This window comes from Rhinoraja longicauda, chromosome 21 (assembly GCF_053455715.1).
Source record: "Rhinoraja longicauda isolate Sanriku21f chromosome 21, sRhiLon1.1, whole genome shotgun sequence".
In the NCBI taxonomy this organism is placed as follows: domain Eukaryota; kingdom Metazoa; phylum Chordata; class Chondrichthyes; order Rajiformes; family Arhynchobatidae; genus Rhinoraja; species Rhinoraja longicauda.
The window spans coordinates 17,418,012-17,434,763 of record NC_135973.1 but is presented as its reverse complement, the minus strand read 5'-3'; the positions used below and the strand labels follow the sequence as shown (position 1 = coordinate 17,434,763).

Below are 16,752 nucleotides of genomic sequence, written 5' to 3'. Positions count from 1 at the left end.
CCACTGCCTTCTGAGGCAGAGAATTCCACAGGTTTACAACTCTGACTGAAAAAGTTTTTCCTCATCTCTGTTCTAAATGGCCTACCCCTTATTCTTAAACTGTGGCGTTACAAAGCCTTCAACGCCCGCACCTCCAGACCAAGGAACAGCTTCATCCCTAGAGCTATAGCTACTCTGAATCAGTCCTGCTGAGAGCCCGCCATGATCTGTCTCTGCCCCCAGGGTCACCTGGCACAACTGACCCCTGCATGAACCTTTCTTTGCACTTTACCTCGTCCCCTTTTCTTTTTCCTTCCCCCCCACCCTTCTTGTTGTTTACATGTTCGCCGTGATTTATTTAAATATTTGATTTGATAGCATCGATATGGAAGTGACAATCAAAATCTCGTATTTGTACAATGAAAATAAAGAATATTGTATTGCATGGGAGGGTTCTCCTATTCAGTGACTGTAGAGTCACTGTTCTTTACAGTCTATCAAAGGAAGAGTTCCGGAAAAATCTCAGAATGGATTCTGTATAAAAATGTTACAATATTTTCCAAAGTAAATATCCTAACCTGCTCTTAGGACCGTAAGTTTACTAGTGGTCTTCTAAACTAAGGCGTTAGATTTTAGTTAGCTCAGTAGTAACTCTATGAATCTTTGGTGGTCCCCAAATCTTCTGTGTCAACCTGATTGTAACAATGACTAAGTTCTTTGCATTGACAGGACAACTATTTTAGGTGTATTTCGGGGTGAGGAGAAAAATAAATGATGTACGAGTAAACAAAATTTCTGTTTTCTCAGTAGCCTATTTCTTTTTAATTGTTGTATTTTTATATGGGCAAAGTATTGAGTGACCAAAACAAATTAACAATTGAGTTTGTGGTGGATGGATGGAACCATGTTCAAGAACATCAGTACCTGACTGTATATGGTTAAAATAAAATATGGTTCAAATGACCTGTTTTTCAGTCTTGATCTCTCTCAAAAAGTTGGGCACCACTGATCAACAATAACGTTGTGATATGAACAGGTAAAAAAATCTATGTCATTTCCACAAAATCTGAAGATTGGAAGCTGAATAGCAAGTACTGAGAGTGGACAAATACCAGGCAATGAAAGCAGACAGTGGAAATAATTGGAGTGCGGCTTCATAATAAAATCTAGGAGGGTTGGCAGAGTTCTGGTAGCTAGCTCGCTGATACTAATAGTCGGGCATGTGGCTATAAAATAAAGGCTGTTTTTTTTTTTGGAAGCCGAAGAAACAGTTGAACCCCGAGAAAGTGATGATGAATCTAAATAGGGACACTGATACTGTCATACCTATAATATGGAGGAAAGGTAGCAAGCTTTGTAGAAAAGTATGACCAAAGTTAAGACATCCACCAGAAGGAGAGATTGAAGAACTTGTTTACCCGAAGGCTGAGGAGGTACTATTCAAACTTCGTAATGGAATAGATAAAGTGAACCCGACCGATGTATTCAAGACAGCTAAAACATAAGCTAATGAATGACCATGGCAAGGCTCATGGTTTAAGTTTCACTATTTTTTGTACGGAATGGTAAGTTATTAGAAACATAGGCCCAATGGAGCAAAGGTTGTGGGAAATTTAAGAAAAGCATTGGAGAGATAATTGAGGATCATCAATTTTTGGTATAACCAATGAGAACTTTTTCAATTCTGCCACAAATCTTTACTTGACCTCTGCCGAGATAATAGTAAGGGAAGGAAAGGCCGACTGAATTTAGGTCATTATCTGCCTAGAGGCTTCAGAATGACCACCGAACCCCCGATTTCTAGTAAGCAATTAAGCATTATACGTGGGTGACTGCAGAGTATCAGGGGCAAGATCTTTAAGAAAAATAGACATGCATGCTAAATGGGGCATTTAACCATCCTGATACCTACATAACAGCAAACTTGACACTTGCATCATTCATCTTTACCATGTGACCCATTCTATTATAGACTGTTTGACAAAAAACATGGAGAAAAATATTGAGAACCAGTGGAGACAGGAAAAACAATTGATCTTTTAAAGTCAGACCATACTTGTTTTCTTGTTGGACAAAGAAAAATACAATTCATGGCATACCCTGTAACCTACAGCTTCTTATCAGTTTAAAATTTAACTGATGCCGAAAAGCTTCATAAGTCTACAATGGCAGTTAGGTTTAGAACAGTGGGGTGTTACGAATGAACCATCTGGGAGACTCGAATGAGAAAGCTAACTGGACTTTTCGAATTTTTTTTATGTTCTTAAAATTTCTCCCAAGCTCTAAGAATTAAAAGCAATAGTAGCTTGCTCATTTATGCACTAAGATCATGCTGCGCCTCTAATCTGTCCCCTTTCCAGTCCAATGCCCATATGCTCTGATTCCTTAATATCTAAAATATATCCACGTGATTTTTCTGTACTTCCTACCAAAATAAACAACTAATTTTTCCAATATTGCTCATTTCATTGAAACATAAAATTCTTATGGACCTGACAGGATAGTTGATGTTTAACGTTGCAGGGAATCGAGAACAAGGCCAACATTTAAAAAAAAAGATGAGCATTTAGGATGATAAGACATAGAAAAAAGACACAAGGTGCCGGTCGAGAGCCTTCTTCAAATTGATTGTGGTGGGGGGGGGGACTGGAAGAGAGGAGGGGCAGGACAAAGTCTGGTAGGTGATAGGTGAGGACGGTTTTTGATAGCTAGGTGGTTGGACAAAAACCAGACATGAAAAGACACAGGATGTGAGATAAGGACGGAAAAACTGCGATTTATGAAGCCAGAGGAATATGGGTGGAAGGGGAGGGGGAAGGAAGAAATAGATGCGAGTTCAGTTGGGACACAGGGAAGAGAGTGTGTAAAAGGGGAGGGGGGCATTAGGTTCATTTCCTAAAATTGTAGAATTCAATGCTCATATCATTGGGTTGTAAGCTACCCAAACGGAATATGAAGTGCTGTTCCTCCAGTTTGCGTGTGGCTTCACTCTGGCAATGGTGGCGGCTCAGGACATGTCAGTATGGTAAAGGTGGTTAAAATGGTTAGCAACCGAGAGATCCAGTAGGCCTAAGAAGAGAACATCTCTTCACTCTGAGGTAGTGAATCTTTGAAAATTTCTATCCATGATGGCTGTCGAGTCTCAAGGGCCTGTCCCACTTAGGCGATTTTAAGGCGACTGCCGGCGACTAGGCTGTCGCCGAACATTCGCCGGGGTGTCGCGGGCATGATCGTGAGGAGTCTTCAATGAATTGTAGCGGATCTCGGCGTGTCGCGGAAAAAAATTCCAGATAGAAATTTCTCTGCGATAGCTGGCTTGTCGCCAGGTATCGTAGCTTATTGCGGGCACTGTCGTATGCTGTCCCCAGGTTTGCTAGGTTGTTGCAAATGCATATAGAAGCACGTAATATTAAATTAAGAAAAGGCATTTGAAGATATCAGAAGGTATTTATTCACAAAATGCTGGAGTAACTCAGCAGGTCAGGCAGCATCTCAGGAGAGAAGGAATGGGCGACGTTTCGGGTCGAGTTTTGTTTAAACAATTTATTTACCGTCAGGACATTTGACTGGTAGATTGGAGGTGACAATTTGACGGTCAGGTAAGCGTGGGAATTTCTCCATGTTTCCGAAGATGGTGTAATCTCTTAGCCAGGTGCTAGTTTCACAAAAAAAGTGACTTGTATCGACCTGACTCGGCATTGTCGTGGTCATTGTCGTAGGGTAAAAGAAAATTTCAGCAATCTGCTACGACTTTGACAGTTACCGGCAGTCGCCTAAAAAATCGCCTAAGTGGGACAGGCCCTTCAGGTTTTGAGTATGAAAAATTGCGGATGCTGGTTTAAATCGAAGGTAGACACAAAATGCTGGAGTAACTCAGTGGGTCAGGCAGCATCTCGGGAGAGAAGGAATGGGTGACGTTTCGGGTCAAGACTGAAGAAGAGTCTGAAGATGGGTCTCGACCTGAAACGTCACCCATTCCTTCTCTCCTGAGATCCTGCCTGACCTGCTGAGTTACTCCAGCATTTTGTGTCTAGCAGGTTTTGAGTATATTCAAGACAGATATTAATTGATCTTTGAGCAATTTGTAACAGAACGTGGCAGTGAAGTGAAAGATTAGCTACTAGCTACTGTATTATTGAACAGAACACGTGCAAGGGTTCAATTGGCATACCCCTACCCCGCTAACCTAACACTCCAAATCCTTTCATCATTCAACATTTTTCAATCTCCTTATCTACCCTGTTGTTGCATTCTCAAAAAAAAAAAGACATTGGAAATACTCAGCAGGTCAGGCCTGGAGAGAGAAACAGAATGAACATTACAAGTCAATGGCCTTTCATCGGAATTAGGAAAAGTTGAAAAATTAGAAGAAAAAATCGTAAAATATGCTTAATAGCACCGGGTGGCGCCGTCAGCGATGGCAGCCTCGCCAACGGTCTGTCTGTCTTTACGTCTTTTTTGTTATTTTTTGTGTGTTTTAAAAGTTCTCTGGTTTGTTTTATGTGGGGGGTGGAGGAGGGAGTCGGGGGAAACTGTTTTTCAATCTCATATCTTGCCGGAGATGCGATTGTTTTCCGGATTGTATCTCCGGTCGCTCTGTGGCCTAACATCATGGAGCTGGCGGCCTAGCTCGAGACTGACTTTGAGCCCCACCGCAGGGCCGTGGACTTACCATCGGAGCCTGCGATCCCTTGGCTGGGATTGACGCTCCAACCGCAGCCTGCGGATTTCAACATTGAGGAGCTCGCAGTCTCAGGTAGAGACTGATGTCGGGAAGCTCCAAAGTCGCAGGAGGTTCCACTAGCCCGGACCCGGGGCGACCCGGATCGCCTGGCGCGGGGGAGCTGAGATACCTCCGATGGGGGAGCTGAGATACCTCCGATGCGGGAGTTTCATCGCCTGACGTGGAGGGCTCGACTGCCGGCTACGGGAGTCAAGATCATCCCGTCAACGGAAGGCTCGAGGCCCCCGACCGCGGGAGAACAAAGAAGGGAAGAGATTGAACTTTTTTTTCGCCTTCCATCACAGTGAGGAATGTGGAGGAGTCACTGTGGTGGATGTTTATGTTAAAATGTATTTTGTGTGTCTCGTTGCTTTTTATTGGTCTGACTGTATGGCAAATCAAATTCCTTGTATGTTGCAAAACATACTTGGCTAATAAAGTATGATTATGATATCTAACTTTTTCTAGTTTTTGTAAAAGATCATCATCCTCTCACCACTGAGTTGGGTGGCATGGTGGCGCAGCTGTAGAGTTGCTGCCTGACAGCAGCAGAGACACGGGTTCGATCCTGACTGTGGATACTCGTCTGTATGGGATTTGTACTTTCTCCCAGTGACCTCGTGGGTTTTCTCCGTGATCTTCGGTTTCCTCCCACACACCAAAGACGTACAGGCTTGTATGTTAATTGGCTTAGTATAAATGTAAATTGTCCCTCGTGTTAATGTGGGGGGATCGCTGGTCAGTATGGACTCGGTGGGCCAAAGGGCATGTTTCCGCGCTGCATCTCGAAACTAAACTAAATTGAAACTAAACTAAATTTTGTAGCATTATTTTTACTTGGAATCTTATTGCAAGCAATATTTATTTTCATAAAATCATGATGACTGCCACGTCATGGCAGACTCAAGGCAGTATGAATAAAGTAAATAAACCAACTTATCAAGGCAAATTGCCAAATGAAGAATGGCCTTTAAACAGGAATTTCATGAAGCTGAGAAAGGGTCAGACCACAGGCAGCTCTACAACTAGGACTAACACAAAGTAATCCAAGCAAAAAGCATACAAAACTTTTGACCATCATATCTTGGGGAAATTTGGGATGCACAAAGAGGTGTGTGAGGGATGGTGATCAAGCACAGAAATTCAGACTGGCAGAGGATCAGTCAAAATAACAGATAATCCTAGGACCATGGAATCTTTCCAAAGACAGCAAGATTTAGTGAGGAGGAAAACTGACACTGAAATTCACCCACAATTGCTCAAATTCCTGAGTGACCTATACCAATTCTGGTGGATTTACATAACAAAAAATATTTTTTTCAATCTTTGCGGATGCCACAGCTACAGCTTTGTTATTTTTAACTGAATAATAAACATTATTCATATGAAAGAGGAGACAGGTGATCAGTAGTTGTGTGTGTCTCTGCCCAGCAACTCAAGAGCCAGTTTCTCGCGATATCTCCAATACTCACCTTTGACCGCAAATTCCTCATAGACCTGCCAGAGTTCAGCTTGTCCTTCTTCAAAAAATCAGGATTACTTTTTGATTTCATGATGTCTGGTAGTGGCAGATTGAAACAAAAAAAGATAAGCAGACATATATATATGAGTTCATTGTAATGTTGAAATATCAATCTAGCATTAGAGTCAATAAGTCTGTTGAAATGAAGGATGATGCAGCTTGTAACATTTTGAAATGCTTCTGTTGTGGACAAGAATTAAAAATATGAGCTTGGAACACTTGTGATTGTGATGGAACCACATCACTCAGGCACAACAACAAAGTGTGTGGGAAGAATACAAGGGCAAAATGGGGAAGCTAATTTATCCACTGAGAATAGTCGCTTATTATTATCATCATATCATATTATATATGTACAGCCGGAAACAGGCCTTTTCGGCCCCCCAAGTCCGTGCCGCCCAGCGATCCCCGTACATTAACACTATCCTACACCCACTAGGGACAATTTTTACATTTACCCAGCCAATTAACCTACATACCTGTACATCTTTGGAGTGTGGGAGGAAACCGAAGATCTCGGAGAAAACCCACGCAGGTCACGGGGAGAACGTACAAACTCCTTACAGTGCAGCACCTGTAGTCAGGATCGAACCTGAGTCTCCGGCGCTGCATTCGCTGTAAAGCAGCAACTCTACCGCTGCGCTACCGTGCCGCCCGTAATCAATGGCAGCTTCAGTTAAATCCAAGCTCCCAGTCTTTCTACATACTATTTACTTCCAAAGTAAATGTCTTATCCCTTGTAAACACCTCTGAAATTGGCCAGAGAAAATTAATGTTCAGAATTTAAGTCAGGTGCATTCACCAGAGGAAGGAACAGGCTGACTCTCTGGCCTATGCGCTATTCAAATAATGCCTTTTGAATTTTGAAATAAAGTAGTTCTGTAATCTTTACCATAGCCAGCAACACCACAGTCTATTATCTTCTCTCCCATGGCTTCAGTGGCAACTTTGAGTTGTTCTTTCAGTCGGTTGACATCACAATCAGCCTTTGCTCGAACAATGCTCAGTTCAGTGTAGATACCTTTATACTTATCTGTAGCATATTTCTTGTCCTTAAAACGTAAAAAGATACCATTAAATTGACTGATTTAGTGAAGCATGCAAGAAAAAAAATTGCATAGGGTGCCTACTGAAAGAAAAGTTAACATCATGGAAAATATCACTGACGTATTCTTACAGCGCTGATTTTGTAGTTATTTAATGAAAGCTCTAAGGAGTTGTGTTAAGAAATCAAAATGTTAGTTAAGTAGGAACTGTAAGAGAGCAGAGGTCACTAGGCTCCAGTGGAGTACATAAACTGGATTTCCATTATTACAAATACAGTATTAACACAGGGTTCTAATTTGCGAGAATTACATAATTGAAATAAAGGCCACCATGCTATCAAGCTTATTTTAGCACAGGCACAAACCATTTAACCCTTCTTCCCAATGCTGCATTTAGGTCCCTCCTGAGACAGATTTACAAATTCTATTTTTCTACTTCTACTGCTATCTCTTTTATTCAAGCTCTCCTAATATATTTTTAATAGTTAATTACTTTCTGAACGCTGTAATTTAAGAATCCCCATGTGCAGCAAAGTGCTTCATATTAACATAATCATGTGTGAAATATTTTTATAATTAGCTTCTATATCTCATGTTATTTTCATGTCTTTGAATCTGCATCATCCATCCCAATTACATTTTGAACAATTAAAATCTAACCCTCATTTCTATTTTCAGAGAAAGCAGTTCTAGTTTCTCCATATTTCTGCACATTTACGACCCTTGACATAACTATGTGTTGCATTAGGCCTTGTAAAGCAAAGATCCCAAAAGTTGGGATGTGATATAACTCTAATTTTACATAATTGTTTGTTGCACATGTGTGTTCACTTACCCTCAGTGCAGACTGTAGTTCATCCTTTAGAGAATTAATCTCCTGCTTCAGATACTGGATTTCAGATTCTTTGACCCGCAATAAAACCTGCAAATTTACCAAGTTAGAAAGCTTACCAGACTTTTTACATTTTTCCAAATTGATAAATGTTGAGAGTCACTCAAAAAACTTCAACAAACAGAAAGAAAGAAATTGCGCAAAACAGTTTGAGTGATGATATAGGTGAGCATTTTGGGGATTGTGATTACAACTCTATAACTTTTAAGATTGTTTTGAATAGGGAGAAGGTTGGATCTTGTGGGAAGGTGCTAATTTGGAATAAGGCTAACTGAAATGTTATTGGGCAGGAGCTCAGGAGGATACACTGAGAACAATTGTTATTGGGTAAGTCCACATCTGACAGATGGTAGATGTTTAAATGCCAGTTGATCGATGTTCAGACCAGGAATGTTCCAGTAAGGAGGAGGCATAAGGAGGGCAAAGTAAGGGAAACTTGGATGACCAAAGTGGTTGTAAATTTAGTCCAAAAGAAAAAGGAAGTGCATGCAAGGTTTAAGAGGTTGGAATCAGATTGGGCCTTTGAGGAATATAAACAAAGGCGGAAAGAAGTCAAGCAGGTGATTAGAAGGCCCAAAATGGCATTGGCAAATTGGATTAAAGAAAATCCCAGAGTTTTTTATATCTATATTAAAAACAAGATGATAACCAGGGCGAAGGTAGGACCCCTCATCAATAATGGAGGGAATTTGTGCTAAGAGTCAGATTGCTTTGCATCTGTTTTCACCAAGGAGTAGGACATGAAGGACATTGTGGAGAACACTAATATGCTGAAGAGAAATATATGCTGAAGAGAAAACTGAAGGGGACTAGCCCCCAAAACAATCATAAGCTAAAGATGGCTGCAATACAGGCCTGGAGGAGCATCATCACCAGAGAAGGCACCCAGCAACTGGTGATGTCCATGAATCGCAGACTTCAAGCAGTCATTGCATGCAAAGGATATGCAAGAAAATACTAAACATGACTACTTTCATTTACATTACATTGCTGTGTCCCAAACATTATGGTGCCCTGAAATGGGGGGACTATGTATAAACACTGCTGTAATTTCTACATGGTGAAACCAAAATGTATAAAAATGGCTTTTATTAAAATCTGACAATGTGCACTTTAACCACATGTGATTTTTTATATTACAAATCTCAAATTGTGGAGTACAGAGGCAAATAGATAAATGATGGGTCTTTGTCCCAAACATTATGGAGGGCACTGTATATATAAATGATTTGGATGTAAATGTAGATGGATTGATTAGTAAGTTTGCAGATGACACCAAGTTTGCTGTAGTCGTGTACTGTGAGGAAGGTTGTCGAAGTATATAGTTTGATATAAATCAGCTACAGCAATGGTGGAGAAATGGCAGGTGGCGTTGAATCAAAGCAATCGTGAGGTGTTGCATTTTGCAAGGTCAAATGTAAGGGGAAAATATACAATTAATGGCATGACCTTGAACACCATTGATGTACAGAGGGATCTTGGGGTCCAAGTCTACACTAGTCCCATTTGCCTGCGCTTGGTCCATATCCCTCCAAACCTGTCCTATCCATGTACCTGTCTAACTGTTTCTTAAACAATGGGATAGTCAATTGTATGCTTGCTTTCATAGGTCAGGCATTAAGTATAAGAGTCAGGAAGTCACAATGCAGCTTTATAGGACTTCAGTTCGGCTGCATTTGGAGTATTGTGTACAGTTCTGGTCACCCATTACAGGAAGGATGTGAAGGCTTTGGAAAAAGTGCCGAGGAAATTTACAAGAATTATGCCTGGATTAGGGGGTATTAGCTATAGGGAAAAGCTTGACAGAGGTTGCAGGAAGACCTGATCAAAATATATAAAATTATGTGAGACAGTCAGAATCTATCCCGGGATGCAAAACTCAAATACTAGAGGCCATAGCTTCAAGGTGAGAGGGACAAAGGTTAAAAAAGATGTGCGGGGCAAGTTTTTTTGCACAGAGTAGTGAGTGCCCAAAACACACTCCTGAGGATGATGGTTGAAGCAGATAAATAAGTGGCATTTAAAAGACTTTGGGATAAGAATATGGATATATGTATGGGGGGAGGGAGGTTATGTGCAGGTAGGTCTTGGCATAGTGTTCGGCATAAGCCTGTTCTTGTGCTGTACTGTTCGATGTTCTATGACCATGTACAAATGTGAAGTTTTTCTTCTCGTGAATAAATGTAAATAGCAATTACTCAGCCTTTCACGTTGTCCTTTGTTCAGAGAGAAGACCCCCAAAGCACCCATTACAAAGAGACGACAGGCAATGTCAACAAATCAGAGAAATGCTAGTTATGGCTCTCCTATTACCTCCAGTTCGTAGCCATCTTTCCCCAGTGAGAGGGGTGAGCCGGCACCCTCTTCCTTCCCATCCCCAGTAATCAGCACCCTTAATCGGACAAATTCTGCAGCCAAGTGATTATTTAGCTCCTGTATAAAAGAACAAGAAACATAAAGGTGGCTTGAAGAATACAGCTGGATCTAGTGATAGAATGGGATAATCGTTCTACTTACTAATTATAACCAGTGCAAATCCGAAACGTTTAGATAAAAAGCTAAATACAGAGTTACTTAGTTATAGAGCATGGATGCAGTCACCTTACGTAGGCACATGTTTCGAGGTGGAATGCTGTAAAATATTCAAGAATAAGAATTCTGGATGTTTTTCCCTTTCCCTGTTTCAGGGATATAGATGAAAAGATTACATACAAAAGAACTTACCCCTCCCTCCTGAAGGATAGAGTTCCCCTTGGCATCATCTTTCACCCCACCAGCCTTTGCATCTAACACATAATTCTCTGACATTTTCATCAGCTTCAACATGATCTCACCATCACATCTTCTCAACCGTACCCCTTTCTGCAGAGACCACTCCCTCTGCAACTCTTTGGTTCAATCATCCCATCCCACCTAAACTCCCCCTTTCCCAGGTACTTTACCCTGCAACTACAGGAGATGTTACAACTGTCCCCACACTTTCTTCCTCGCCTCCACCCAGGGACCCAGCAGCATTTCCAGGTGAGACAGAGTCCATGCACCACTTCAAACCTCATCTACTGCATTTGGTGCTCCTAATGTGACCTCCTCCATCAGCGATATCAAGTGTAGACTTGGTGACTGTTTGGGTGAACACTAACCCTCAAGACCTGCTGGATCTCCAGGTTGCTAACCCTTTTAACTCCGCTTTCCATATCAGCCTTTATGCCCCGGGCCTTCTCCTTTGCCAGAGTAAGTCCACACTACTCTGGATGAACATCACCTCATATTCCACTTGGGCAGCTTACAACCGAAAGGTACGAACATTGAATTCTCCAATTTTAAGTAATAACCCATTCCCCCCCCCTCCCCAATGCACACCCATCTTTCCCCACTATCGCACCCTTCTTTCCCCACCACCTCCTCTTCTACCTGTATACATCCCTTTGGCTTTACTCTTCTCATTATCTAACACGCTTTTCTGTCCTTTTCATCTCTAGTCTTTGTCACATATACCACCCACCTGTCAATCAAAATACCCTCAGCTTTATCTACCTGTCACTTGCGAGGCTTTTTCCCACCCTAACCTTTCTTTTCCCAGTTTCCCCCCCAATACAATCAATCTGAAGTGGTCCCAATCCAAAACACGCCTATCCATTCCCTCCATTGATGCTGCCCGGTCCACTGAATTCCTCCAACACTTTATGTTTGGCTCCAGAAATTCCCATTATTCTTGCTAGCAAGCACTATGAATACTGCGCTGTCTAATATGTCATTTACCATTACCTGGTTATGGCCATTTAGCTCCTGATTCTCCCGCTGACACTGCCGAAGTGCCTGCCGTTCAGCCTCCAAAGCCTGGGCCAAGTGTGCATTTTCTAAACATTTATGAGAGTACTGTTCTGATAGAACTTGCAGCTCCCGTTGGATAGACCCCAGTTCCTCACTGTAAATTAGAGAATAAAAGAACCAAATGATCAATGTGAGATCAGACTAAAAAATGAAAACAAACAGGCATTAAAAGAATATATCACATCCCAGTAAAACATTCTTTTGTATATATATATATATATATTATATAGTAATCCTTCTCCGGTTGGTCATTATGTATTTAAGGACAGATATCAAGGTATGGATGGATTGAATGAGAACTTAAGATGCTGGTACCCCAGTAATGTGCAAAAAGTAAAATCTACAGATAAAAATTTAGTTTGTTATTGCTACTGGACTCTAATCTGGAACTAGAACAGAGAGGGAAAAAATGAACGCTTAAAATTTCAAATATAGACATGGTGCTCAAGTTAATTAAAATAACAGATTGTAATAGCAATCTGAAATAATGCAAACATACTTAGCAATTCCCATCTTCTCTGCAACTTAAAACTATTTAGTGTTCTCACCTTCTCATTTCTGACACAAAATTCTTTCTGGAGATGCTGCCTGAGCTGCCAGGTGTTTTCAGCATTTGATGTTTTAATGCATTTAATCAAATTAGATTAGATCTGCAAAATGTGAGCTAATTTTTCAGTTTGTTAACCTGAGATAGGATGAATGGTCATTGACGCAAAATGTTCAGCTCTTAATAAATGTTGAGGATTTTAGCACTCTCTATTTTGCAAGCATGATACTGGGATAGTCTTTCTAACGTTCACCAGACCCAAGTACACACCTCAGAGGTGAGAAACAGTGATACCTGTAACCGAAGTTGGTAACTATTTTTGCATTGAATTGCAAACGTTATACAAATATAGTTCAGTGGCATCGAGAGTATTTTGCTATCAATTTCTAAAAGCTTTGATGAGCAAGCTCTTACTTATGCTGTCTGTCCAGATCCTCTATATCTGCATTCATTCCACTAATCTGGGACCGATTTGTTTTCTCCAACTCTTTCTGCAGTTCCTCTCTGTGGGCATTCTTCATTGCTTCAATAGCTATGAAAAAACAGGTGACAACAAAAATTGGCTCAACTCCAACTGCAATTTGTATAATTATTTTAACACAAAAAAATTCCATGCAACTTCACAGTAGTGTTTGCAGGCATGTGAGTGAGGTCAAAAAAAGAGGAAAAGAACCGAGCACCTGCACGAGGCATACAGCGGGGGTCAAAAAATTGGAAAAAATTGAAAATTTACACACAAAATAACCAGTTACAAGCCTCCTTTAGTGGATTTTAAAGTAAAAACGGACATTACAAAATAATGTGAATATATCACTGTATACTAATACATTTTTTATTATTTTAATTAATTTAGTTATATAATCTTGCACTTAAATTTAATATTTACTCATTACAGTTCCACCACTGATTTTCTGGCACTCTTGTTTCCAAAGCTTTGCTGGTTTATCCAGCTGGCCAAGGAAGCCGGCTATGGGGATAGATGTGCTGGCTCCAGCTGGGCTGGAGTTCCAGAGACCCAGCCACAGGTTGCAAATTCAACCCACCGATCAGCCATGGAAGTCCTGATGAGGTCGTGATTGGCTGCCGTGCCCAGCCGTGGTGCCACATTTTCGGGGAGACTTCCAGGCCGGGGGGGATTTCAAGTGGGCTCTCGTAATTTTGTCCGGATTTCAATGATTAGCGGCCATTTCTCGCGGAACCCTTAGCGACCTCTAGCTGAACCCTAGTGTTCCGGGGAACCCCAGTTGAGAAACGCTGCTATACATAATTTATTTTCTTTATTTTTCTTTCTTTTATTCAATCTAATTTCTCCATTGGTAAACGCGATTTTGGCAAAGTGAAAAACGCGGAAATCATGCAAAAAGCGCGGAAAATGGATTTTAAAAACGCGGAAATCCGCGGAAACACGGAAAATTCACATGCCTGGGTTTACAAACAAAATTTGATACAGGATTAGGTAAAGGAATACTAAACCAAAAGCCTGGTCAAATGATACGTTTTAAGGAACATCTGAAAAGGAGAAGGGTAGAAAGATGGTACGGCTTAGTAAGGCAATGCAAGCATATAGAGCCTAGCTAGCTGAAAATAGTGGCGGAGCAATTAAAATTGAGGATGCATGAAAGAGGTCAAAGCTGAAGGAACACAAATAACTCAAATTTCAGTTGATCTGAATGGGAAGAATCAAATTATGTTACAGAGGACACGTGGTCGTGCAGCTGTTGGTGCTGCTGTGTATAAAGCCCCAAAGTCGGTTTCAGTTCTGACCCAGGGTGATGTACGTGTGAAGTTGCATTCTCTTCACATCCACGTGGGTTTCCGCCTGGTGGACCAGTTTCTCGCAACATCCCAAAGATATGTTGGGTAGTTAACTACTGTAAATTAACATGTAATACATAGTTAATTGACAAAGAAATCACAAAGTGATTTCTGTGAGTATCAGAGAAGAAAATAAATGGGCAGAGATTGCCTGAATATGCAGTTGGAACTATGGTATTTATCACCTAGAGATCAAAGGAGGAAGCATTGTGATTCAGCCTCAGACAATAGCCATGGCAACGGAACAAATCAGTGACAGGAATTGCAAATAGAGTCATCGTGTAGTTACAGTTCCCCCAAAAATTGAAAATTTTGAATCATTTATTCAAAAGAAATTCAAATCCTGATACAAATATGTAAACTGTTTCTACCAGCTACAGTTGCGGCAGTTTCCTCAGCCAGAAGGCGCTCTTTCTCCTGCTGTAGTTTCTCTACTTCCATCTGGTGCTGTTTTTGCAACTCCTCAATCACCTTCTGATGGGATTCTTCCATTGCTGTGAAACCACGCTCACAGGTTGCCTGAATGGAATGAATACAGGTCTGTTAACACAGCATCGCATATTTTTTACTGAGGACTATTGGGATGTTATGAGTTGTACAAGATGGTAATGAGGCCGCATTTGGAGTATTGTGTTCAGTTTTGGTCATGCTGCTTTCAGAAAGATGTTGTTAATGTGGAAAGAGTGCCGAGAAGATTTATGAGGATGTTGCCAGGACTTGAAGGCCCGAGCTATTTGGAGAAGCTGGGAAGGCTGGGATTTTATTCCTTAGAGTGCAGGAGGCTGAGGTGCAATCTTATCGAAATGTATAAGATCATGAGGGGAATAGATAGGATGAATGGCCATGGTGGCGCAGCAGCAGAGTAGCTGCCTTAAAGCGCTTAAGGGAGGAGAGAATGTGGGGGTGGGGGGAGGAGAGAGTGGGGGAAAGGGGGATGGTGGGGAATGGGGGGAGACATGGGTTTTGTCCGAGATCTTCGGTTTCCTCCCACACTCCAAAGATGTACAGTTATGTAGGTTAATTGGCTGGGTGTATGTGTAAACTGACCCTAGTGTGCGTAGGATAGTGTTAATGTGCAGGGATCGCTGCGGACTCGGTCGGTGCGGACTCGGTGGGCCAAAGGGCCTGCTTCCGTGCTGTATCTCTAAACTAAATTAAACTAAACGAATGCATAGAGTCTTTTATCCAATGTAGGACAATCAAGAACCGGAGGACATAAGTTTAAGGTGAGAGGGGAAAAATTTAAATGGAACCTGAGGAGCAACCTTTTCCATGGCAACCTCATCCAGGTGGTGGGCATATGGAATCAGCTACCAGGAGTTAGTTGAGGCAACATCTTAAAAGTCATTTGGACAGGTAAATGGATTGGAAATGTATATAGGGATATGGGCCAAATGCAGGCAGGTGGGACTAGTGTAGATGGAACATCTTACCCAATAACAACAATAAATATGCAATAAATTATCAATTTCAAGTAAACAAGACCATGATAGGTGCAAAAAAAAGTTCACAGAGCAACCATAGTGGTGCAAAGTTCATAGTAATTCGATGCTGATGCAAGGTTGTGCAGGATGCTTTAATAACCTGATGGTTGAATGTGAAAGTAATGGTTCCCAGGCTACTGTATCATCTTCTTAATAGTAGCAGCAAGAGAGATGGCAATGGCCTTTGATAATATTAGCTGCCTTCTTGAGGCAGCGGTTCCTGTAGATTTTTTCAATGGTGGGAAGGTCAGTACGTGTGATGGACTGGACAATATACACCACTTTCTGCAGCCTGCTTCGCTCTTCAGCGTTTGAATTTTTAAACCAGGTGGTGATGCAACCAGTCAATGTGCACTCCAGTATTTGGCATCATGCCAAATTTCCTCAAACCTCTGAGGAAGTAGAACTGTTGGTGAGCTTTCTTTGTAGTTGCACCAATGTGCTGGGCCCAGGACGGATCATCAGAGATGCGTGCAATCAGGAACTTGTAGCTGTTGACTCACTTCAACGATATACCGCCAATGTAGATCCGTACATGGCCACTTGGCTTTCCCTTCCTGAAATCAACAATCGGCTCCTTGGTTTTGCTAACGTTGAGGGCAAAATTGTTGTTCTGACACCAATCAAACAGATTATTGATCTCTCACCTGCATTCTGAAATGTTACCACCAGTTATTTGTTCAACAACATTGGTATCGTCAGTGAATTTAAAGATGGTGTTGGTTATGGTTACACGGTCATGGGTATAAAGAGATTAGAGTAGAGGATTGAGCACACAACTCTGAGGTCCCCTGTGCTGATGATTATTTGAGGTCTGCCAATGAGGAGATCAAGAATGCAGTTGCAATGTAATAGTCATAGAATGCTGGAGTAACTCAGCGGGTCAGACAGCATCTCTGGAGAAAAGGAATAG

At 41.4% G+C, this 16,752-nt stretch overlaps 1 protein-coding gene across 3 annotated transcripts in view; it reads right to left on the bottom strand.

The window, feature by feature from the left end:
- LOC144603973 (myosin phosphatase Rho-interacting protein-like) overlaps window positions 1–16,752 on the bottom strand; it is a 129,779-nt gene that overhangs the window by 5,954 nt on the left and 107,073 nt on the right. For all 3 annotated transcript variants that reach the window (XM_078417871.1, XM_078417872.1, XM_078417873.1), the window contains exons 16-22: window positions 14,727–14,874; window positions 12,955–13,072; window positions 11,928–12,087; window positions 10,476–10,595; window positions 8,106–8,192; window positions 7,117–7,276; window positions 6,175–6,260 (exon numbers count right to left, since the gene is read on the bottom strand). In XM_078417871.1, the coding sequence (XP_078273997.1) occupies window positions 6,175–6,260; window positions 7,117–7,276; window positions 8,106–8,192; window positions 10,476–10,595; window positions 11,928–12,087; window positions 12,955–13,072; window positions 14,727–14,874 (879 nt within the window). The remainder of the gene's footprint in view (window positions 1–6,174; window positions 6,261–7,116; window positions 7,277–8,105; window positions 8,193–10,475; window positions 10,596–11,927; window positions 12,088–12,954; window positions 13,073–14,726; window positions 14,875–16,752) is intronic.